The following is a 24,351-nucleotide window of genomic DNA, read 5'->3' as shown; positions in this document are numbered from 1 at the left end:
GTAGTAGAACAAACAAATTAAACCAGAAGGTGGTCCAAATAATAAATGAGGTAGAGATTAGTTATACTTTCTTCTCGTGCTTTACTTTTATCATTTTATAATTATTTTTAAGCACTTGGGATTTTCTAGAATCTGTAACTACATCCACACCTTTGTTTATTGCGTTATGGCTGTAAATTTTTGTTGCTCAGCTTTAACTCTCATCTGCCGTCCGTTTCCGAACTAACACCAAATAGATACAAACAATGGGTGAAGCGAGTTGTGTAAACAAAATTAGAAATGCTCAGTGAAATGCTTACCTCACAACAAAAGAAAAATGGTGAACCACAGGACTATTGACAGAGACCCATTTCACCTCCCACCATGTCCCACTTTGACGTTAAACCGCATTCCTTCACAGCATCCTCTCTCTCTCTAACCCCCGTGCATGGCTAGGTTTTACCCGCCCCGTTTGCAGCCGCCGCCGCCGGAAGCACTCGACGAATGGCGGTGGAACCTTCATCCACCTCCACCTTCTCAACATCATTTATCCGTCACCTCGCACAGCCAAATTAATGAAACCGTCGTGCTGCCCATCATTTGTCGTCGTGCCCACGACGCTCGAACTAATGGCATCTTCTTTGGGGAAAACCCCTTGGCCTACACTTTCCCTTTCCTCCTCTTCGAGTTCTTTGTCGTCATCCTCCTCACACGCATCATTCGTTTCATCCTCAGGCCTCTCAAACAACCTAAGATCATCTCCGAGATTATCGTACGTAAGCTTCTTATCCTGATTATCACTTTGCATACAATTGTATGTATCTCTGGTGTATCCTCCATAATTTGATTCAATGCTTTTTATATTTTTAAGGCTGGAATCTTGATGGGACCCTCAGTTCTGAGGCACAAAACATGGTTTGCAAAGAATATAGTCACCGGAAATGCCGAGTTTGTGGTCAACAATATTGGCATAATGGGCTTCATGTTCTTTCTTTTCGTGTATGGCGTGAAGATGGACACCAGCCTCATCAAAAAGTCAGGGAAAAAGCATATTTCCATAGCTTTGATGAGTATATTTGTTCCCTCAATATCAGCTTTTTCTGTGGCATTGACCATGAGAAAGAACATGGACAAAGAGCTCGCCAAGATAACTTCACTGGGGGGCATTGCTATGTACTTGGGACTCTCGTCATGTCCATTGCTATTCATCTTCCTCAAAGAGAACAACCTGCTAAGCTCCGAAGTGGGTCGATCAGCTATATCCACTGGTCTAATCGGTGACCTTGTCGGTATAACTCTCGCAGTGGCGTTCGAGGCTGGAAAACAAGGAGAAACAGGAGCTATGCATGCTTTGTGGTATATGATCTCCCTAGCAGTCTATGTGGTTATTTTTTTTGTATTCATTAGAAGAGCGATGGTGTGGATTAGTGATACTACCCCAGAAGGGCAGGCAGTGAAATCGACTTATGTGACTTTAATTCTGTTGGGGATTTTTGTGGCCTCGTTTCTGACTGATTTTGTGGGCTTATCGATCGGAGCCGGGGCGTTATGGCTAGGGTTGGCGATTCCAGCCGGTCCTCCTCTGGGGACTATGATCTTGGAGAAGACTGAGACACTTATGACAGAGTTTTTCATGCCATTCTCGTTCCTTTTGATCGGATATAACACCGATGTTTATGCCATGGTTGCAGCTGGTTGGTCCTATGCGTATCCATTGTTCTGCATGACTTCAACTGCGTATTTGACCAAGTTTTTTTCCACCTGGTTTACTACCATCTATTGGCGAATGCCTTTCAGAGATGGATTACCCCTCAGTCTCGTCTTGAGCTTAAGAGGCCAGATTGAACTTATAATGTTCATGCATTGGCTGGACAAAAGGGTGAGCTCATCTGCCAGACAATTCTTGGTCTATATTCCTGAAACATTTAAAGTAGTGTTTTCCCTTTTTGTACAGGTTTTAATTAATTAATCATGTGTTACATATACGCAGATGATTAATCCACCAGGATACACGATATTAGTGCTGATGACAATAGCAGTGACAGCTATCTTCAGTCCTATGATCATGATCCTGTACGATCCATCAAAGCCATACATGGTGAACAAAAGGAGAACCATCCAACATACCCCTCCGGACGCAGACCTCGTCATCGTCCTCTCCATCCTCGACAGAGAAAGCATAAGTGGCATCCTCAACCTCCTCGAACTTTCTGCTCCCACCTCAAGCAATCCCATGTCCATCTTCGCCCTCAACCTCATCGAGCTCTTAGGTCGAACCAGCCCTGTCTTCTTCGACCACGACAGACAACAAGTTCCTCCCAGATACAAATGCATCCAAACCATCAACGCCCTCACGCAGTTTCAAAGCGTGAAGGGCTTCGACTCTGTTAAGCTTCGTTTCTTCACTGCCATCACAAGCAAACAAACCATGTACCAAGATATATGTGAGCTAGCCTTGGAGAACAAAGCCACTCTGATCGTGTTATCCCTTCATCATGAAGCTGTCACTCACAACCTCGAAGGAGCAATAGTGCCAGGGGGCGGATCAAGGACCATAATATCCAGTGTTTTAACACAAGCTCCTTGCTCCGTCGGGATTCTTGTGGACAAGAGCGGGAATCTCGGGAGCCGCGTCAGAGGACATAACAGTGTCCATGGTTCGTTTAGTCGTTCAGGACACAAACTTGCCGTGTTGTTTCTGGGAGGGGCGGATTGTAGAGAGGCTCTAGTGTATGCGGATCGAATGGTGGCGAGCAACGAAGAGTTGAGTCTGACGGTGGTGAGGTTTCTGGCGTTTAACCACGAAGGGGAGACTGAGACGGAGAAGAAGCTGGACGACGGAATGATGACCTGGTTCTGGGTGAAGAATGAACGAAACGACAGGGTGGAATACAGGGAGGTGGTGGTTGAGGATGGCGAGCAGACGGTGGGAGCAATTCAGATGATGAACGATGGAAGTTATGATCTGTGGATCGTGGGGAGAAGACAGGGGATGAACCCTGTGATTCTGAGTGGGTTATCTAATTGGAGTGAGAACGAAGATTTAGGAGTGGTAGGAGACTATATTGCGTCTGTAGATTTTAGTAGTTCTGCTTCTGTTTTAGTTATACAGCAGCAGATCCTTAGAGGGTAAATGGGTTTGTTTAATTTGAAGAACATTGTTCAGTATTGTTAAGAAAAATCAGCGACTTGGGTAGTTTTTAGGGTTGTATATATTACGTACAAGCATTCAAGATTAATACGAGTCACGTTCCCAGACTCTTTCTTTGTTTCTTTGAGAATTCTGCTGACTCAGGGATGAGATGAACTGATGAAGTTGCAATAACGCGACAGGGGCCTCTCGGCTCTGATTGTTTTAAATTCTCTAGTGTACAAATTGAGGCATGGAGTGCCTGCTTGATACCTTCCAGATCAATTTTGACCGTAATTTTTTTATAAAAGAAATGTATTCACATAATCATATTTTAATCAAACCAAGCCCCCAGTTCAACACTCGTATTTTGATCACAGTTTTAAGCTTACCATTAATAATTAATTTTAGTATGTATGATATTGTTTGGATAAATTTCTCAGAAATCATGGTCTTGCATGTTTTCAGTTATGCTAAAAACCAATCCTATAAATCAATTTTATAAATCAATCACAACCAAATTCAATTTTCCTACTAATAATCATACAGGTATTTTTGCTATGAAAATAAACTTTCATGACACATGAAAGTAAAAAAAACTTTCAAGTGTTGAGTGTTCCTTTGTGGATACTTCTGAAGTATTTAAATACATGGTAAAAATAAAAAACAAATGATGGAAATTTTAATTTAATCTTTATCGAGTGTAAGTAAGATGCATCACGCGGAATTCAAAAAAGAAGTGCCCTATTTATGACCCAGAATCGTTGAATCACAAAAGCTTTTATATTTCATATTAATATTAGCAATTTCAATATTTATTACTACCTCCCGTTGTTAATAGAAGACTTCGTTTGAATTTTATTTTGATTCTAAATATAATAATCTAATTCACTTTGTCTTTCATATTTATTTATTTTTTCTCAAGGCAGTCCTTTTAATAATGGTAGTTCTAACTAATATACTTGATTAACAAGGATATTTTAGCAAATATAACATATGTATATAACAAATAACTAACTTAACTTATTTTTTTAATATACTTAAACTAGTTAATTTATTCTTATATTTAGGTTCGGATGTAGCGTTTATCATTAGCAAAGAACGCGAGATGCTTTGATGAGGCCAACGTGAAGCATGTCCTCGTTAATTCGGATGCACAAATTCACTGGATACAGGCCCAATTAATTTTACCAAGTTTTTGAGTCCAAGCCTAAAATCTCTAACAAGTTTTTATGTTTTTGAAGCGAGGGACCAGACTTTTAGCTCCAATGTCCACAAATGCATCAGTCTGTCACAGAGGACTCCAGTGCAACATTCTTTTGGGATGCTGGTTAAAAAAAAAAAAAAAAAGGCAAGATCTTTTGGGATCTTTATCCTCTTCTTTATAATGACCGATTGATTACGGCTTTGCCCTCTTTTATATTCCCAAAAAAAACAAAATCAGTCTAATTATACATGTATATATAAAGATAAGAATTGATTGATGGCGAATATTATTAAATTTACAAACTTAATCACATGCCTTTCCCCCGGACGAACAACCCACTTACAAGTCTAATCCAGAAATCTCAGAGAGGTGCAACGTGGACCGTACGATCAATTCCCAAACGAATTTTTCACAGAAGATCAACGCTCAATGAGGAAGTCACAGGATAAAGAGATTTGCTCACATGCAGCGGATCAGTGATTCGTGACGCACAGTCTCAGCTCAATCCATAGCTTCAGCCATTCCAACTGGCTTCATTGTTCTCACAGATTTGCCTTCGATGCCACGTGCTTGTCCGGTCCCCGTCGTGTGCTCGTCTTCTTCGGCCTCATATGCCAAACCTGTCCCTCCCTTCGCACCTTAGCCCCCCGTCGCTGGCAGCTGTGATTCAGTGGTACTCCTTCTGAAACCCTAATGTCAAGCAAGGGATCATTCAGTTGGAGCTCCACACCTGGCGAACAAATTTATTAATTGAAGTTACTGCAGTTTCGATTTGGCATTCAGAGTTCGAATTTTTATCTTTTGCATTGTTAACGAAGAAAAATGATGGACTCTGAGGACCAGGGCGTTGAGGAAGCTCATCTCTATGCTTCCAAGGAAGAAATGGAAAATCTTGTCCTGGATGATCCTTTAAGCAGCAAATCGTACTCGAATTACCGTAGTGCCGTGTCAACACTCTCCGACAACCAGCACCCACTCTCGCCGTCGATCGCGGTGACCCCAGCAGACTCCGATCCTCTGCTAGCCCCGCCACATTATGGCGAATTTGGGAACCCTAGTGCCCCTGATAATTCTTACATTGACCCGCCTTCGTATGGTGATGCGATTTTTAGCCCTTTCAATGAGAATAACGGTAATGATGTCAACGTCGTTGATAGTCCCAGCCAAAGTTCGGGCAGTTCGCCGAGTTTCTCCAGATCGTCTTCCGGCTCAGAATATTTGAAAATCACCGTGTCCAACCCGGTTAAGGAGCAAGAAACCTCGAATTCGTTTGTGCCGGGCAGCAATACTTATGTCACCTACTTGATTACGACGAGAACGAACATTCCAGACTTCGGTGCATCAGAATTTAGTGTGAGGAGAAGGTTTAGAGATATAGTGACGCTATCTGATCGGTTGGCGGAGTCATATAGAGGGTTTTTTATACCACCAAGGCCCGACAAGAGTATAGTGGAGAGCCAGGTGATGCAAAAACAAGAATTTGTGGAGCAAAGGAGGGTGGCATTGGAGAAGTACTTGCGCAGATTGGCTGCACACCCGGTGATAATGAAAAGCGACGAGTTCAAGGCGTTCTTGCAGGTTCAGGGAAAGCTTCCGCTACCCACGACAACGGATGTAACGTCAAGGGTGCTTGACGGGGCGGCGAAGCTTCCGAAACAGTTGTTGGGTGATAGTGTAATTGCACCTAATGAGGTTGTGCAGCCAGCGAAAGGGGGAAGAGATTTCATGAGGTTGTTGAAGGAGTTCAAACAGTCCATGGTGAATGATTGGGGAAGTTCTAAGCCACCGGTAGCGGAGGAGGACAAGGAATTCTTGGAAAAGAAGGAAAAGCTCCAAGAGCTCGAGCTGCAAATCGCCAATGCATCTCGACAGGTATTCTTTTGTGGAGGAGTTGTGGTAACAGCTCACCAATGTTTAAGGAGTTATGCTTATTTTTCCCTGCCTGCCAGTTTGCTAATAACTTATTTCTTGCATTCTTATACCAGTGCATGATTATTCTTTTTGTTGTCATTTTTTGTCTGTGCATCAAATTTGTCGCAGGCAGAATCACTTGTCAAATCTCAGCAAGATATGGGCGAAACAATGGGAGAATTAGGACTGGCATTCATTAAATTGACAAAATTTGAGAATGAAGAGGCTGTCTTGAACAGTCAGAGAGTAAGAGCTACTGACATGAAAAGTTTGGCAACGGGTGCTGTCAAGGCTAGCAGATTTCATCGAGAATTGAATGCTCAAACTGTGAAGCATTTGGTAAAACGCAAAATATTTTTATACAAGTTTCAAACTCCACATTTGCCGTTAAGTTGTATGTTTGCATCCACTTAACTTGGTGAATTTCTCTTAATATGCCATAAAAAGTCAGTGACCAACAAAATAATTGCACGATCTTGTAACAGCTTTCAAATTGTATATGATATTTGATGGCAACATTGATTGGCATTTTTTTCATTCCAGAACGATATCTTTATCTCAGGATAGCCCACTCGATATGATGATGATTTTCTAATCTATGCCTGGCAGGACACACTTCATGAATATCTCGGGTTAATGCTGGCTGTCCACGGTGCATTCTCAGATCGCTCAAGTGCACTATTGACTGTGCAGACTCTTATATCAGAGCTATCTTCATTGCAGTCAAGGGCTGAAAAACTTGAAGCAGCGTCATCAAAAATTTTTGGAGGTGATAAATCAAGAATTAGCAAGTTAGAGGAGCTAAAAGAAACCATAAGAATCACTGAGGATGCCCAACATGTTGCAACTAGAGAATATGAGCGGATCAAGGCAGGTTTTAAATGTTTTATAACGTTATTGGTTTCATTATCTAAGTAGAATATGAACATTGGTTATGTAATCCAAAATGGGTATCAAGTTTCGTTGTGTAAGAGTCCGCTGCTTCAAGTTCAAAGAACTCCCTTAATCATATTTTCTTTGTTTTGCAGTCAATCACATTTGTGTCTTGTGCAATTTCTTGGCTCTTGTACAAGTAACTTGACAATGGCATGCTTCAATTTGGTTAATTTTAACCGTCTTAGCTTGTAAATCTGTAAAATTATTTCTTTGCATATCCACCCGCAATGGAAACAATTTGAAGCATAGATGAACTTTATGTTGGTTTGTAGAGAATTCAGTCCCAGGTATTTAGGCTAAAAAATAAAAAATAACAGGGTTACCCCTGTTATCAGGAATCAGAACCAGTGTCTGGCTAGTTAAACTTTGTAAACGCCAAGTTAGGTGGGATTTAATGTACTGTTCATAAGCTTGCTTTGCATGCTCATTTCTATAGTCTTTTCCATGATGGAGGCTACAGTAATTTCCTCTTTTAGTATCTTAATTTGAATTATAGGGTCTTTGTTTAAAGTTAACACACTGTTACATGATAAAACATTGTAGGGTTGGCCTTCTTCATTGTTGTTAAATTGCTGTCTCCTTTTAAGGCCTTAGCTTCCCCCCAGCCCACACCAATCTGTTTTCAAGAAAGCATTTTTTAACTGCATTTTGTCAAAAATGTCTCTACTGAACTGCTTGCCGTGGTTTTCATTCTTAAATGATGATTCATTTGGGAGCAACTTGTGTGAAATATTATGAACTTCTCATTTAATATAAATCCTAATCTGCTGGAATTCATTTGATGCATGAACTTTTTTTCATAATTTTTCTGTTACCAAGTTTGAACATCTCTTGTGCTTTGCTTCTTATCTTTATAAAGGGTTATTTTTTATGCTTCAATATGTATATTGCATGGAAGAAATAATCAGATATTAATTGAATTTCAGTCTCGGTTTTGTCTTCAAATTCTGATCCGTTCTGCTATCCCCTATAGTACTCCTCTTTTATTTTCTTCTGTTTCATTTCCTTTATTTTTAGTCCTTGAAACTCGATTTATTTCTGGAAATATAGAATATATGTCTTTGTTTCATAGATTGATAATTTAATTAAGCCGGTTTACTTTGTGCCCAGGGGTTTCGTCATGGAAGTAAGTAGAAACCCAGCATTTGATGCCCGTGTTACTGTCTTCTGTAACCTAGATTAACGTCTCGTTAATTATTTGCTAGCAGTATGGTTGAGCTCTTGCTAGGTCGAATGAGCAGATGGATATCGGTGATTGACTTTCGACTATTTTAGTACCATATCATAGAAGATGAAGTTTACTTGGCAGTCTTGGCTGTTGCATTCGAGCTCTTTTTGGCAGTATAGTTGATTTTTACTTTGCATAAAAAAATTGATTCAATATATTGATGGATTGCTCATATACTAAACTATAGAATAGGTAACGACGATTGTCAGAGGTCCCCTTTTACCTTTAATTAAGTTACTTTGCACTCGTGTCTATGATTTAGACTTTCTTTGTTATGGTTGAGTCATTAAATCCGTTCTGTCTGTGGAAATAGTTGTCTGAGCTTTGTTATTTGGTTATGAGCTCCATTTGATTTTCCTGTTATTTTTTCTATACCTCAAATTCATATTCTGACGGCTTAATTTAATTATCAAGTGCGTCATCTAACTGTTTCTCTAGTTTTTTGAGATGAAAGAAGATAGTTTTATAAAGAGAAATAAGTGTTACTTCGTAGCTGGTATATATTGATTTGGTTGTCGTCTCTATGCATCCTCAGATCTCTGTTCCTTTGTTCTTTACCAAAAAAATTCATGGGTGCGCGTATATACTTGTTTATGTATATTACTTAATCATTGATACAGAATGCTTGATGACGATGTTAATGCAGGAAAATAATAGGACGGAGCTTGAAAGACTTGACAGAGAGAGGCAAGCTGACTTTTTAAACATGTTGAAAGGGTTCGTAGTTAATCAGGTATGAGCATGCCTAGTGATTATTCTCTGTCATATTTCATTATCAGAGTTGCGCAGGAACCTAAGCCTCTCTTTAAAAAGAGAAATTAGAATGTAAAACTTTCTTTAGTAGTCTCCACAATCATTTAGAGTATCAGCTGGAGTGTAAACTATAAGATGATCCAGCAATTTACACCTTAATAACATTTTCTTGGGCTCCGGGGTTAAGATAACACCTTAATAACATTTACACTTTCTTTAGCAGTCTCCACAATCATTTAGAGGCTTTTTTTTTTCCGGGGTGGGGGTGGAGCATTGCAGACTTGGACTATTTCCCAATTTGTTATTTTGTGTAATATGGAGGACGATGGAAGAACCAAGTATTCTACTCAATGTTGGGAACAAGTCTTGTCATTGCGCACTTGCTGTTTCTTAGATCACCTCTCGCAACCTTCATTGCTGTATTCTCCCCATCTTAAGTATGCTTCTTTGTGGATCAGGTTGGATATGCTGAGAAAATTGCAGATGTCTGGACGAAAGTGGCCGAGGATACCAGTAGATATGTGAATGATGATAGCACTTGATCAAAGTGGCTGTGAATTCTAATCTCTGCTTTTCTATCTTTTCTTTTCTTTTCCCCCCATATTCATGTGCACCGTCACAAAATAGGTTCACAATCATGACAATAAACTAAAGGAAGCACATATTTAGGCTTCTGGGCTTGTGTTTATTCAACTTGCATCTCGTAGTACTTTTTTTTTTGTTTACTTGATGCTGTAAATTGGACGCGTTCGACTCCACCTAGCCTAAAACTCGTACATGATGTTGTGGCCAGGCCTAATTTGCTTGAGTTTGTAGAGGGATCTATTTTTTCAACGTCACACCCCCTACCCTTGCCATGATTCCTTTTCATTGATCAAGGATTAATGGATGACTGAAGTTGAATTTTGAGAGAGGATCTGAATTGTAACGTTCTTGGGCTCTTCCGCTCTAGCAAATTTCTTGTACGTCATCCGATCTTATCTCGAATTTCATGTCCCCCCCCCCCCAAAAAAAAAAAAAGGGGGGGGGGTATGTAGGTTTCATTTCAGAGGCTTAAAGGGGGGGGGGACCAAGAGTTCATTTCAGAGTTCTTACTGCAATTAATGAGTCTTTTTTTCCTCAAATATCCTTATGGGAAATTAAAATTGCTATAGGATGTACTAATATTGTTTAGGGGGGCATATGAATTCAGATCTGTCTCCTGGCCACGCTCTGTCGGCTCATAAGAATCGTCCTTCCCGGCCTTCACTGTGGTCCACGCTGGTCGAATATTCCTGCAACAAATTTTCAGATTATATGTTTTTATGGCACTCTGCTTCTGTTTCTATGTGTAGGCTACAAGAGAAAATTTGTTAAATCATGTAATTAATAATATTTTTTCAATTTTGCTTCTATTGAATACAATAAAGAAAGTAGATGAAAATTTGCGTCTTATTCCTTTTAATACCCTTTCTTTAATAATAGGAGAAAATATGAAAAAAAAAAATTAATTTATTGCTTTTTTTGATACCTAAGAATGATGTATAATAGAGGGGCATGATGCAGCAGACGCAGTGATCCATTAAGTAGTTAGTATCTTTATGGTTCTTAGATGACATATATTCACGACCTAGAAAATTATGATTCTTGATCCAACTGATGGAAGTAGATCCTTGAAAAAAGCTCCTTCGCCGCAATGTACCTGAAGTGTTTGAGCTCTTTTTCCCCCTTTGAACAGCTTGTTGACTGCAGCTGTAATATTTTCCTGCGTCATAAGAGCACCTTCACCGTTTTTAGCAGCAGGTCCACGAAAACGCCTTTGATTCCTTTCTGGAAACTTCTCCCGATTTTTGCGGCCCTACCTTTGAGAGCCACACTGCACTTTTGTGTGTGTTAAATATAGGTATCTTTTGTTTAAGATATTGTTGACTATTAAATATAGGTATCACTTCCAATAAAATTTGAATCTTAATTCATCATACTGTGAAGGACTAAACCTAAATCTGGTTGGTGAGATTCACACTACATGGAAAATAAAAAAATCCAAGTCTGTTAATCATTGGCTCAGAATCTCAAACATGCCAACTACTCTGAAAATATAGTCAGAGTAATTGAGTCATGGGTTCTTCACATACTACTCCTGGTCTCAGATATAAGAGATAGACAGAATTTATTTCAGTCCTAAATATAAGACAATCTATTCTGTCTTTTAAATGTATAATTTTTTGTCTAAAATATTTCTATTGATTACGTATATGAGGAGGCTCCTAATCTAGAACAGTTTTAATACATATGATTAAATATGATAGTTTTAAAAAATCAAAACATATTTACTTAAGATAATTAACTTAACTAATTTTTTTAATATTTACATATTAGTTGGGAGGTGGTAATTCATTGGAAAAGAACCTCACAAGGAATTAGAGAATAAACACTTGAGCAGATTCCGTTCGTCCGGGAGTAGTGTCCTTAGAACGTTGTAGGAAATCTTATTCCAACGTTGGATCTTGTGCTCGAGGAAGCTCAGGCATCTTGTCAATCTCGTTGAGGTTCAGCTTCTGTGTCCGAATTCTCGAGAGCTTGTCGTTCAATAACCGATCAAGACATGACAACACTCATTCGCAAACCCAAAAATCACTTTGTTCTTCAGTTTATCTTCGATGTTGGTGGGAAATTGAACTCTCTTTTCAATAGCATAATAGCCATTCTCACTGTTATCATCAGCTCCTGCCTCAGCTTCAGCGTCGTTCGCTGCATCGGGTCCAAGGGCCGCATGATCATTGATACTAACATATTGGCGTTCCAATAAAAGCAAGCCACAGGCTTTTCATCATAAGTAAATATATGACTAAGCCCAGAATAAAGTTGAACAAATCAGTTGTCAAAGCCAAGGACAATCTGCATAGACAAACTCAGAGCCGCTACAGCAAAGGGAACACAGGAAATCAAGCTCACAGGGTCTGAATCTAGTTTTCCATCAGAGAAAAAGGAGAACAAAGAGGAAAGCATTAGAACTAAGAAACCTGCATGGATTTTGGGCAAGAGAATCCTCGGAAGTTGCCACTTGTGTGGCCCCAGCATGAAGCCCGAGATAATGGCACTTATTGCAACATAGAGAAACACCTTGCGAAAATTTCACTGTCCGAGCAAGAGTTCGAACGGCGAACTCAGAGCAAAACAGAGCGGCCCAATAAGGCTCACCGCAAAACCTTCAAACCTCCACAGCTTAGGCTACATTAGAAAATTTTGAATTGAGGTTGAAACCATCGTTGTCTTGCTGAACTTGAGCGTTTTTGGAACTGGTGTCTTGCTACTTGAGCGTTTTTGGAACTGAGGTTATATTAGAGGGTTGAGTGATATGAAGGAAGACGAGCAAGGACATGCATGAGTGATATCGTCATAGAGGACGGTAAATTTGGCTTTAAGCAATTTTGCTTATGATTGCGGGGTGAAATCTAGGAGAGACGGTGCCATTTTTTTTGTGGCCTTGTTTCAGACTTTGTAAGTTGGAGTATATTTCTCGGAAAGAGGCTAGCCATTTTCTATTGTTTATTGGGTTTTTCTTGACATGATGCCTTTTCTATGATTCGAAATAGGGGAAAACTTCCTCTAACGAAATCATTCATTGAAAACCGAGAGGTCAGATTGTATTAATAAGGATAAGAAACGGTGCAAATGGACAGGAAACTGGAGATAGGAGATTATCTAGTACTGAATTGACCGATTAATGCAAGGCGAAATCCGAGCAGTAGATTATAGTATTTCACTATTTTTTATTTTTTGGGATTCTAAAGTTGCATAATTTCAATGGAATTCAGATGGCAACTCTAGTTATTGTATTGTTGAACATGATTGTGCTTTTGACAAATTCTCTTTGCTTCTACGATGAACATTTTAATATGGCCATCAATCTTCTACGTGGAGAATTTCTGTACTAATTATGTTAAGTAACCGTCTAAGTTACATAAAAGCGTTTCCCAGAGCTGATTTGTTAGCAGGCAGGCAGAGATGAAAGACAGACCAAGTGCTTCACCTCAAAAATGTAATTTGCCCTAATTGAAGAATAATAATCCATATAGTTCTGATATAATATAATAACTACGTAGTTATAAAAGGTCCTGCTTCTCAGATGTACCACTATGCAAACTTTGGACTACTCCTAGGAGGCCCATAAAGCCTTTCAACTAACCCCCAATATTCAAGAAAAATATGTGAATGTATGTGTATTTAAAAATAAAATATAAAAAGGAAAAAACTTGAAAATGATTGAATCAAACTGCAGGGGGTCCCACGGGGATACCCAGAGAAGATGTAGGCCCGTTGTTACGAACAAAGGGAAAAAGTCCAGTAGGCCACGTGTCCTGTTCGTCGAGAAACAGATCCTCGGGGGAGCGAAATGCCCCATGAACGCACACTAGCGCCATCCCCAATGCGAAAGCCGAGAGGAGCAGCGACACCACGCTGGTCCCCAGAATCACGACGACGGTGACCAGACTCAGTCCAATCAGGGCCTCGCAATCTGTGAACCTCCGGCCGAAGATCACGAGCTGCTGATCTGGGGGCCGGAGAATGTAGAGGAATAGCCAGGCTCCGATCACGGCGATCAGGAGCAGAAGGGACAGGGGATGAGAGAGGAGGGAAACGGCGAATACGAGAGCCAGAATGAGAAGGTAGTTGATGCGGAAGTAGTACAAGTTCTTCCGGATTCTGGAGGCGGCTTCGGCGAGCGATTCGGGCTTGGTTATGCCGGTCCGATCGGTGAGTTCGGTCCAGGGGCGGCGACAGGCCCACGCGCGGTGGACGTGGCGGGAGAGGTTGGTGAGAAAGGTTTCCAGAGTGGCGATCGCAATGCTCATGGTGAGCTTGTCGGAGGAGGAGATGCGAGAAGAGGCCATTGGTGGCGGCGGCAGAGATGAAGAGATACTGTGATATAGTGAAGTTCAAGATTTGTTCGCTTTGATCTGGTTTGCCTTTTATCAAATTCCGTAAGCCTTGAGGTAACATGGAAGCAAGATTGGGTGATTGAAATTTAGTGTGATTTCCTTAGATTTAACGACATCTGCATATTAAATCTCAAAAAAACGTGCCGGGGGGGAAGGTGACATGAGGATTCATTCACAGCATATAGAGATCCAGATCTGGCTTGGGAGTGTTCGATTTCTCGATCTGGAAGTGATTGGAAAATGATTGAAAAAGCGCGCGAAATTGGGTACGGAACTAACAGTCGGTTATAAAATTGATTATTTTGGCTTCTGATATAATTTATGCGCGCACACACTGAAAAAAAATGATTATTTCTGATTTTGTTTATTGATGGGTAATTGGGCATAATGATCCATAGAAGTCTAATCTCATTTTCCTTGCTTACAAGTCAGTTAATATAGGCTCGTCTTAATAAAAATTTAAGCACACCCGCCAACAAACATCGATGCAGGACCAATATCTTCGCATCGCCCTTTCCTTCATTCTTTTAAATTAAGGTTTTAAAATAGATCAAATTTTGGATACTTGAATTAAATTAATTTGTTTATTTTAATACTCATACTATGTTTCGTAAAATATGAAATTTAAATACCAGATTCATTTGAACCGTAATAAATCTGCAGGACCAGTCAACTCTACCGCCGACGATGCCTGCTTCTTTTCATACCTTGCTCAGAATGTCAAGCTTCAGTGTCCTGTAATTGATGGCAGCATTTGCGGGGCTTGACCGTACAAAGCCAGGTTGGCTCTGCCGATAATTTAGGCAGATAATGAATCCACTTTTCGTGTTAATTAAACAAATCACCTTTTGAAATGTACTTATCACTATGCCCAGCGTCCCGATTTATCTGAAAATGGAAGCTTCATCAGAGAGTTGGCCCTGAAGCCTAATCTATCTGGATATCTCATCGGCTCAACGCATAATATCATTATGACTTGAGTTTAAATAAGATTGACTAAGCAGAATAAATCTTTCCATTTTAATCTAAATTTCAATACTTCTCAGATATTTTTTGAGGAACCTGAATGCTTCTCTAATCAGAATTCCTTTTTTCCCCGTTGCCTGTTTTGCTTCTCAAGGTCATCAAAGTAAATTTAAACCTCATTTTTGGCTGAACTAAATTGTCATTTTTGAAGAACAAATATGCATGTTTTCTTTCTTTTTTTTCACGGACTCCATCAAGTCCAAGGTAAACTATGTTTTTAATTTAATGACTTGTGAGTTGTGTATTTTTAAACTCATTCAAAAACAAAAAGAGAAAAAGAGAATTGCTTCCCTGCCCCAGCACCAAGAGGAGACCCCTACAGTCACCGTGGAAAAGATTGGAGCAGCTTGACTGCAAGGGGACAAGACAAAGACAAACGAAGAGAGATTGGAGAGTAAAAAGATTTAGGAGCAGGTGCTGTGCTATACAGCACAACTGAAAAGAAAAAGATGAATTTGCAGCTCTCTGATCTATGAACTTGTTCTTAGATTTTCAATCTTCCCAATTGATGATCATAATTTTAAAAATATTTTTATAATATACAAAATAAATATATTCATAAAAAAAATACTTTTCAAAAATATTTTGGGATTACTCAAACATTTTTTTCAAAAAAATTCCTCCCAGTTTCATCGCCTGCTTCATCACACTTTCTGCTTTTTCACAGAAGTCTACTGGACCCGGGCCTCTTCAAATATATTTTAGGATCATCCAGACATCCACTCTTGTGCCCATCTCCATAATTCATTCACCGTAACATATCCATTATCCAATCCATATTTCCCAAATTCGGTTTAAAAAAAAAAGCCATATTTCCCAAAAAGGTCAGATTCTATTTGGGACGAAACCTATAAATCTTTTTTCCATTCTAATTTTTACCCACCCTTATTCCCTTATAGTATACCCTATACTTTCAGTTTTTAAACTACTTAGAGTGGCTAAAATTTCGTTTAGGTCCCTTATAAATCAAAATGTCTCTTGAACCAATTATTTCTAGACTTTTTTTTTGTCTTATTTGTAAAATTATTTTAGTAAGCTGTGCCTAGCAAGTGCGATATTTTTTCCCTTTAGTATCCCAATATGAACCCAATATTATATTTTTAACGCAATTCTTGTTATGAGCATTTTCAATGGCCCTGTTGACTGTAAGTTCCTTTCTTCGCTTTTGTCCCCACCCCTCTCCTTTTGTTTTATTTTAATTTTATTTTCTTTCTTCATCCTGGTCGGCTATCTCTGATCCTCGCTGTCTATCTATCTCTATCCCTGACTCTGACTTTACTCCCGCCCCTTAAATTTTCTCAACAGAAACCGCGTTTTTCCTGAGTTTGTTTTCCATTATCTCTTCTCTTTCATCTTCATCACACAACCCTCCTCCTTCTGGATTCCTCTTCTCCTTCCATGTGCTCTGTCATGAGCTATTTGACCGGCGGTCAATAAGCTTCCCCTCTTCTGCATAATGGCTGAGAACGGCGAGGAGAAGTTATTGGCCGTTGCGCGTCACATAGCCAAGACCCTTGGTCATAATAACAACATGGCAGATGATATTCTCCAAATCTTCTCTACCTTCGACGGAAGGTTTTCCAGAGAGAAGCTTTCCGACAAAGTTGCCCATGATGATCCCAGGGGCTGCGCCGCACTTGATCACTCCCTCAAGTCTCTTGACCGTCGGATCTCCCAGTACGTGTCTTCGGACCACCCGATCTGGGCTGATTCTGCTGACTCCGCTGCCTTCCTCGACGCCATTGATGAGCTAATCGCTACCTTGGCCGAGTGGAGCCCGGTGGCCGCGGATAAGACCGTTAGCGCGTGCCTGGTACGCGCCGAGGATATACTCCAGCAGGCCATGTTTCGCGCTGAGGACGAGTTCAGGACTCTGATGGAACTTGGTGGCGAGTCGTTTGACCTGACTCGAGCATATGGGAATGGCGAGTCGGCTGGCAACCTGTCGTTTGACTCGGAGGAGGACGAAGACCATGAAGTTGAAGGCGTCATAGGGAACGGTGAGGATGACCAAATTCCGGTGGCGCAACCTGTGGCCGATTTCGACATTGTCATCGATGCGCTGCCATCGGCTACGATCAACGATCTTCACGAAATCGCAAAGCGCATGGTAGTTGCTGGGTTTGGGAAGGAGTGCTCGCACGTCTATAGCAGCTGCCGCCGAGAATTCTTGGAGGAGAGCTTTTCGAGGTTGGGGTTGCAGAAGCTCAGCATTGAAGACGTTCACAAGATGCAGTGGCAGGACCTCGAAGACGAGATTGAAAGGTGGATCAAAGCTTCCAATGTGGCTCTCAGGATACTATTCCCCAGCGAACGGCGACTCTGTGATCGCGTCTTTTTGGGTTTCTCCGCAGCTTCCGATCACTCTTTCATGGAGGTCTGCCGAGGATCGACTATTCAACTTCTGAATTTCGCTGATGCGGTGGCGATTGGGAGCCGATCTCCAGAGAGATTGTTCAGAATTTTAGACGTTTTCGAGACGTTGAGGGATCTAATTCCAGAATTTGAATCGTTATTCTCCGATCAGTACTGTTTATCTCTCAGAAACGAGGCACTCACAATCTGGAAGAGGCTAGGTGAAGCAATCAGAGGCATTTTTATGGAACTGGAGAATTTAATTCGTCGCGACCCGGCAAAATCGGGCGTTCCTGGTGGCGGGCTTCATCCGATTACCCGCTATGTGATGAATTACCTGCGCGCCGCTTGCCGGTCCAGGCAGACACTGGAGCAAGTATTCGAAGACAGTGGGCTTCCACTGAAGGATTACCCCAAGCTTGACGATTCTTCGTCTTCACTATCTGTGCAAATGGCTTGGATTATGGAACTGCTAGAGAGCAATCTCGAAGCGAAATGCAAAATTTACAAGGACTCTCCATTATGTTCTGTTTTCATGATGAACAACGGAAGGTACATTGTTCAGAAGGCAAAAGATAGTGAACTGGGAACCCTATTGGGCGATGATTGGATCCGTAAGCACACTGCAAAAGTCCGACAATACCATGTGAACTATCAGAGAAGCTCGTGGAATAAGGTTCTGAGCTTGTTGAAGGTAGATAATGGTTCACTGGGGGGACCTAATGCTGCTTCGAAGACTATGAAAGAGAAGCTCAAATTGTTCAACGCGCAGTTTGAGGAAATATGTAGGGTTCAATCTACGTGGTTTGCGTTCGATGGGCAACTAAGGGAAGAGATTAGAATTTCCCTGGCAAAAGTATTGGTGCCGGCATATGTAAACTTCATTTCAAGGTTTCAGAGCCTTCCAGAAGTAGGGAAGCAAGCTGATAAGTATATTAAGTATGCAGTGGAGGACATTGAAGCAAAACTCAACCATTTGTTTCAGGGAAGCAGTGGATCAATGGGGAGAAGGTGAAACCTAAAGTTACTGTTTGTTGTGTGTATGTATTTGGTAGTGTAAGTTAGAATGCTTAGAGTTTTGATTTCATCAGATTCTAGTCTTTAAGGATTGTGTACCTGTTATCTGTACACCAGCATCTTTTCTGCTGAGCTTCATTTTTTCCTTTCTTCCATCATTTTATACTATTTATTCCAAGGCAAAGATTCAACAATCCTTTGGCCAAAATCGCGGAACTATTCGTATGTTATAACGAATGCCGATGTTGGCCTGAAAAGTTAAGGCTGAAACCATCTGGGCTATGAGAACTTAAAAAATTTGCTGTAAAGTTAGGTTGCAAATTGGCGTTCTCTTTCAAATGTATGCTTAAAACAGCGAAAGAAGCTTGATGAAGCAATATTGGAAATCTCAGAAATTGTTTAGGGAGGGACATTCGCCGCTATTTGAGTTAAAACGAGCTCTCTAAAACTCGATTTTGAATGGCGGCAAACGAGATTTGGTTTCTCATCTTTGCTTTTGTAAGTTAGTAGAAAAGGAGACAAAGCTAGTCAAATTGAGTAGCTCAAGACGTTCGTTCATGCAGAATATAGTGCTTTATTTTTCACCAAAAAAACCAAAAAAGAATATAGTGCTTTATTAAAAGGAAAGACACCTAACACTGCGCCCTGCTCCAGTGGCCCTGCGTTCCATTCTACCCGCTTTTCTGTAACACACACACACACATGTATATATTTATACTTGTGCTGCCAACTAAAGACGAAAAGAAGATTCTCTGAAGTTGCCTCCTCTGAAATCTGAATACGGCCGACGCAGTATTGAATGACAGCGATCATTGAATCAATCTTGCTGCACCAAGATAGAAGAACAAAAACGAAAAAATAAATAAATCGACTCATTTGCAAACAATTGACACTAATTCAAATTCCAATTCAGGTAATCAGATATCAGATGTTAACTCGAAAAGTTGTAAAATTATCGAAAGATATATATGTGTGCGTACACGTATATAAAGGCAAATGCGTTAGCTAGATGAAGGGTCAAGAAGGTCAATAGCAGGGCGTGAATTATGCTATGAGCAAACTTGGCAATTACAGACTCCATCTTTGTGATGTATAAATTATGTTTTTACTGAAGTTTCCTGTAATTTTCTGTGGACAAAAATAAAATGTTGTTTCCCTTTAAAAAATATCTTAATTGCAATATATATCATAATCATGGTTCTCAAATCTCATCTTTCTTCGCCGGGAAGCGTATGACCAATCTCTACACGACAAATATATAAAATGCAGGCAATAGCTGCATGGTTTGGAACGGTGAAAGTGTGATTTGCCGGTGAAACAGGCATCATTGGCACTTGTGAATTTGCATCCCCATAAACCATAATACCTGCAGAGATTGAGTTACTTGGTCATAGCACGAAAGGTCATGTAGCCGTACAAACTAATCCTTTTGATACAGTTGACAGAAGAATAGGTTTTTTATCAATAACAGTGCAGCTCCACAAAATAATCATATAATAACTATAGATACAGATTTATGATCTCAATCATGTCATACAATTTATGATTTATGGATGGTATATTTTTTTTTAAAATAATTTTCTACTAATCATGGCGTATTATTCAACTTGCAGATGAAGGCATAAATTTGTACTGCATTTATTAGGGTGATTGATCCTGTGCATTAATGGGTCATATGTACGTGTGTGTGCAGTAATTAGAATCAGTTTCAATACTCATCATTTTGATGAGCACTCTAAACTTATTAAATTTGAACCGTCTATATCTGATTTGAATTGTTCAGATTTAAAATCTTTAATAATTATTTTTAAAAAAATTAAAAAAAGAAGAAGATAATTACGAGATTATTTTTATTTTAGATTCTATACATTTTAAAATAATTATTTTGAACAAATAAAAATAAAAAAGAATCAAATTCAAACTATATAAATGAGATATAGAGAGTTCAAATTTAATGAGCTTAAGATGTTCATCACAGAAACTGAACCCTGCATTAACCAGAGTGCTTCCTTGCAAGGAGAACTTGTTGTCTTTGAGACAATAGCATTGCGAGCTTTCGATTGGATGATTTGGAGTCTGAGTTTTATTTCTTTACAAACTTCCTATTCTACGCAAACCCAGTGATAACTCGGACGTGAGAGAGATGACAGTTGAAAGATTCTCGCAATCCATCGTTTGATAGACTGATATATAAAGGTTTTGAGTTAATCTTATAGGTACCTGGATAATGGTTTGAAGCGTAATGACTACAAAATCATGGTAGCTACTAGTGTTCGATCAAGATTATATAGAAGCTGGCAGTTAAATTATTAGGCCCCGCACTGATTAAAACCAGAGCATTTTCCAGTGTTGTCTCAGCTTCTTCCTCTCCTGCATTACTCTTACAAGTCCTAGCTAAAGTAATCTCTGGCTGTTTGGACATAGAGATGAGATGGGCCTGACGCAAGGACAAGTCTTCCAACCTGGTTTTCCATCGGAGAACCTTCCAACCAGAGCATTTCTTTGGTTTTACGCACACCAGCTACTTATCATTACCGAACCACGCGTTTATGTGAGAGAAATCGCTGAGCATAAATTATGGCGTGGAATCAGTCACCCGCAGATGGATTGTGTAACTCCATAACTCACTTCTGCATCACGCAACACCTTGCTTGTCTCTGTTCAGTACATTTCCCCCAGAATTCTTTGAAGAAATCTTCAGTGTCCGAGATCAAACGCTTCAATTTCCAATTAATTTCATATATCATTTGGAAGTTTGAAATCTTAGTTTTTAAGGGGCCAAAAAAAGAATTAGGCTTGCATTGACGTGAGATTTTCGCATATTTTGATTGACAGGCAGTAAAAATGAACTAACTTGCCAATGGGATTCCCAATTCTTGAACATAGAAATGGATTTACGGGTAAGGCATGCCGACGACAACTTGCAAATGTGTTCTTAATATGTTAAATGTTTTTGTCCGCGTATTACTGCTTAGTCGTTTGGTGTTGTATCCCTATGCGTCTTTTGGATTTTTTTTCCTTTACACAAAAAATAAATAAATTCAATCTATAAAAAACTTAATTTGGACATAGTTCACAACTACAAACTACTTGAAGATAGAAAAAAATAATGGTTTTATAAAATATAGAATTTTAACCGTTTATTTTTTAATCCAATAATAGGAATGGGATGAGGAGAAAGAAAGATAGAAAAAGGACAAAAAACTCTTTCAACATGAACCCCGACGATTAGATCAGTTGGTTGGAACTGTTCTAGTTTAACCATGAGTCTCGTGTTCAAGATGTGGGAATGTAACATCTTAGGAATCAGGCACGTCAACCTTAATGGTTTCTTGTCATGCCTCAATCAAAATTAGTTGGGCCGTTGATGTGCTTTAAAGATGACCTGTCCCAAGACACCAAGTGCGAAAGCAAAAAAGAAAAAAAAGTCTTTCATCATGGGGAAAGTTTCATTCGGTTGTTGTTTAACAAAGAGATCTAAACCCAAAGAAACGAAGAACATAAAACTAAAGGGGGTTCTCAGACCCCACTAAGACTATATCAGAAGATAACAAAGCGTCCAAATCCACAGGAAGTTTCATGCAAAACACGCAAAAGTAACGACAGAATGATACTTTATTGATCTCTATTAATTAATTAAACAATCTGCATAATGATCAGATGCCAACAGAAGAATTGCGCAGCTGAACAACTGAAGCTTGTGCATGTGACTGGTCCTACCTCAGGACATGATTTACAAATATATTTCGCTGCTATTGCTATTCACAAACTTGGGCAGCACTTCTGCTTCCATGTACTTTGCAATATACTTGTACGCTGCTTCAGTTGGATGTACACTATCCCAGAATACGAACTTTGAAGACTCCTCACACGTCGGTGTCAGTTCGTTGCACAATGGCCCTGCTTCAACAATGCCACTCCCGCAACACCCTCTCTTCGTTACTTCAAAACCTGTTTGATCAAATGCCCGTGAGACCCATCAGTTCACAAATTTATTGGATAGATGAGGTTTAAGCACGTGAAATTATGATATATCTCACCGAATTTTTCAGGTTGATTTACGAGGTTGGCCAAGGGGTTGTAGATGTCTGTGTAAACAACTCTGCACCCTGGAAGCGTGGCTTGCACATGAAGCAATAGTCTTTCCAGTTTTTTGTTGTAGAGTTCCGAGTCTAAGTTCTCTTGCTCTATGCATTTTCTATCCTTCGGATTCTTAAACTTTGCTGTTATCTGAAGTGGTATGCAACCGATTGGAGGAAGCCCAGCTACAGCTATCTTCCTGCATCCAAGGTCATATAGTTCCTGCAATTTTACACAAGAAGATCTGTTAGATTCAGTTTAAAGTGTCCTAACTTGTTCTTCTGTGACCTGTTAAAAGAACTAGGCAATGCTTAAAGATTTTATAAAGCCCTTACCTTTATAAAGATTTGCAGCCTATTCTGCAGAAAATCTTGGTATCCATCTATGTCAAACTCGTATTTTCTGGTGGGAATATCATAAAAATTGAAACTGAAGTCATTAGTTCCCGCACTGATGATAACCAGAGCGCGTCCAAGTATCTTCTGAGCTTCTTCTTTCCCCACAATGCACTTAATTTTTTCCACATATTCTCTGAAGTGCTCAATTTGCTTGGAAACGGGGATCACTCCAGAAGCAACCGTAGTCAAGTCATCAAGTCCTGATCCGCCAGAGGCAAAGCTAACCCCAGTTAGAAGTTCATGATCTGATAGATTCGGGTCTAGATAAGGAGGGACGGTGTCTTTGATGTCTAGAAGAGAGGCAATGAAGTCTGTGACCAATTTTCCATTGGAAAATCTACCAGTGGGAACGTGACCAGGGAAATCTCTGCCATAAGGGAAATGATTTCCCTTAAACAATGTCTCAATGAAGTTGTTGTTGCCCGGGTCGACTGTTGAATCTCCAAACACTAGAATGGATGAGAACTTGGGTTTCCAGGCATGGCTTGTAGCAACAAGAATGGTGAATATGTGCACCAGAATGAAGTGGGTCGTGGGGGATGCCATTGCAGAGTCTTCTCTCGGCCCGTAAGCGAGGGTTTGTTTCTCTTTGGTGCAATAATTAATATCAAGCCAAAAAATAATATTATCAAGCAAAAAGCTCCTTTCTTTGAGACAGATTTTTTGAATTGCAAGAGAACCATTTTCAAGGGACCAAACGTGAGATAGAGGCTAAGCCAACCATTTTAGGTAATGAGAACGACATGATGGAAGTTTGTGGAACTGGTCATGATCGTGCTTTTGCTTCAGCACAATCTCTAGCGAATTTCTCTTAGCATTACCTAGCATCATTTTTCTAATATAAATAACTAGGATTATTCTGTTGCACTTCACCTATCAAGATTTCAATATCAGAGGATAGATATAATAAGAATTTTGCCAAGTTAGTTAAAGACAATATTATCAATTAACAAACCAATTTAACCTTGAAAGACAAGCATTATTAACTTACCAAAAAAAACAAAAAAGACATTAATTACAGAGTGTGTGCTTTGTGCAGACTGCAGAATATTTATCCCCTTGAAAAAAAAAACAAGTGAGTAAATGCTGGACAGGTGCGGGAAATGCAATGGATAACTCTGTTGATTAATGTTCAAGTTCTTACTTTACCCATCAATTCAATGTGAATCTTAATATATAATACTCCAGTTCTAAATATAAGATTCATTTTATAGTGTAATTTATACTACAAAATAAATTTTACATTTAGGACAGGAGGAATAATGAATAATTTTGAAATATCTGGTGTTAAAGTTTTAGCAAACCTACTGTAAACCTTTGTTAAATTTGAGTACGCATTCAGCAGTGAATAACATTGCTTTGTCGTGTACTTGATCAATGAACAAGAAAAAGAGCAATCTGCAAGTCAA

At 39.7% G+C, this 24,351-nt stretch overlaps 5 protein-coding genes across 5 annotated transcripts; 3 read left to right on the top strand and 2 right to left on the bottom strand.

Annotated features, from left to right (window-relative positions):
• The first annotated feature begins 427 nt into the window (after positions 1 to 427).
• Positions 428 to 3,112, top strand: LOC114726489 (cation/H(+) antiporter 24-like). Its single transcript, XM_028913096.1, has 3 exons — positions 428 to 751; positions 851 to 1,858; positions 1,970 to 3,112. The coding sequence occupies exons 1-3, from the start codon at positions 428 to 430 to the stop codon at positions 3,110 to 3,112; spliced, it is 2,475 nt and encodes an 824-aa protein (XP_028768929.1).
• A 1,671-nt stretch (positions 3,113 to 4,783) lies between these two features.
• On the top strand, positions 4,784 to 10,055 carry LOC114726481 (sorting nexin 2B). Its single transcript, XM_028913089.1, has 5 exons — positions 4,784 to 6,188; positions 6,357 to 6,566; positions 6,837 to 7,097; positions 9,038 to 9,124; positions 9,603 to 10,055. The coding sequence occupies exons 1-5, from the start codon at positions 5,139 to 5,141 to the stop codon at positions 9,684 to 9,686; spliced, it is 1,692 nt and encodes a 563-aa protein (XP_028768922.1). The 5' UTR covers positions 4,784 to 5,138; the 3' UTR covers positions 9,687 to 10,055.
• A 3,339-nt stretch (positions 10,056 to 13,394) lies between these two features.
• LOC114726488 (PRA1 family protein B2-like) lies at positions 13,395 to 14,315 on the bottom strand. Its single transcript, XM_028913095.1, has one exon. It carries the CDS (start codon positions 14,016 to 14,018, stop codon positions 13,395 to 13,397), a length of 624 nt encoding a protein of 207 aa, XP_028768928.1. The 5' UTR covers positions 14,019 to 14,315.
• Positions 14,316 to 16,364: 2,049 nt separating this feature from the next.
• On the top strand, positions 16,365 to 18,625 carry LOC114726505 (exocyst complex component EXO70B1). Its single transcript, XM_028913111.1, has one exon. The coding sequence runs from the start codon at positions 16,549 to 16,551 to the stop codon at positions 18,460 to 18,462; it is 1,914 nt and encodes a 637-aa protein (XP_028768944.1). The 5' UTR covers positions 16,365 to 16,548; the 3' UTR covers positions 18,463 to 18,625.
• Positions 18,626 to 22,061: 3,436 nt separating this feature from the next.
• LOC114726510 (GDSL esterase/lipase At2g30310-like) lies at positions 22,062 to 23,508 on the bottom strand. The gene is made up of 3 exons (XM_028913117.1): positions 22,880 to 23,508; positions 22,505 to 22,766; positions 22,062 to 22,415 (listed from the first exon to the last, which is right to left on the bottom strand). Exons 1-3 carry the CDS (start codon positions 23,486 to 23,488, stop codon positions 22,198 to 22,200), a joined length of 1,089 nt encoding a protein of 362 aa, XP_028768950.1. The 5' UTR covers positions 23,489 to 23,508; the 3' UTR covers positions 22,062 to 22,197.
• Positions 23,509 to 24,351: the final 843 nt, after the last annotated feature.

This window comes from Neltuma alba, unplaced genomic scaffold (genome assembly GCF_004799145.2).
Source record: "Neltuma alba isolate B1F8T4 unplaced genomic scaffold, ASM479914v2 tig00012379_pilon, whole genome shotgun sequence".
Taxonomy (NCBI): Eukaryota; Viridiplantae; Streptophyta; class Magnoliopsida; order Fabales; family Fabaceae; genus Neltuma; species Neltuma alba.
Note: the sequence above shows the minus strand (reverse complement) of the source record. Positions and strands in the feature narration are given on the sequence as shown.

Coding starts and splice junctions, on each gene's coding strand:
- LOC114726489 (XM_028913096.1), top strand. CDS start 428: ATGGCTAGGTTTTACCCGCCCCGTTTGCAGCCGCCGCCGCCGGAAGCA. Junction 752..850: donor AGATCATCTCCGAGATTATC/GTACGTAAGCTT, acceptor TATATTTTTAAG/GCTGGAATCTTGATGGGACC. Junction 1,859..1,969: donor TGCATTGGCTGGACAAAAGG/GTGAGCTCATCT, acceptor ACATATACGCAG/ATGATTAATCCACCAGGATA.
- LOC114726481 (XM_028913089.1), top strand. CDS start 5,139: ATGATGGACTCTGAGGACCAGGGCGTTGAGGAAGCTCATCTCTATGCT. Junction 6,567..6,836: donor CTCAAACTGTGAAGCATTTG/GTAAAACGCAAA, acceptor TATGCCTGGCAG/GACACACTTCATGAATATCT. Junction 9,125..9,602: donor AAGGGTTCGTAGTTAATCAG/GTATGAGCATGC, acceptor TTTGTGGATCAG/GTTGGATATGCTGAGAAAAT.
- LOC114726488 (XM_028913095.1), bottom strand. CDS start 14,018: ATGGCCTCTTCTCGCATCTCCTCCTCCGACAAGCTCACCATGAGCATT.
- LOC114726505 (XM_028913111.1), top strand. CDS start 16,549: ATGGCTGAGAACGGCGAGGAGAAGTTATTGGCCGTTGCGCGTCACATA.
- LOC114726510 (XM_028913117.1), bottom strand. CDS start 23,488: ATGGCATCCCCCACGACCCACTTCATTCTGGTGCACATATTCACCATT. Junction 22,767..22,879: donor GGCTGCAAATCTTTATAAAG/GTAAGGGCTTTA, acceptor GTAAAATTGCAG/GAACTATATGACCTTGGATG. Junction 22,416..22,504: donor AAATCAACCTGAAAAATTCG/GTGAGATATATC, acceptor TTGATCAAACAG/GTTTTGAAGTAACGAAGAGA.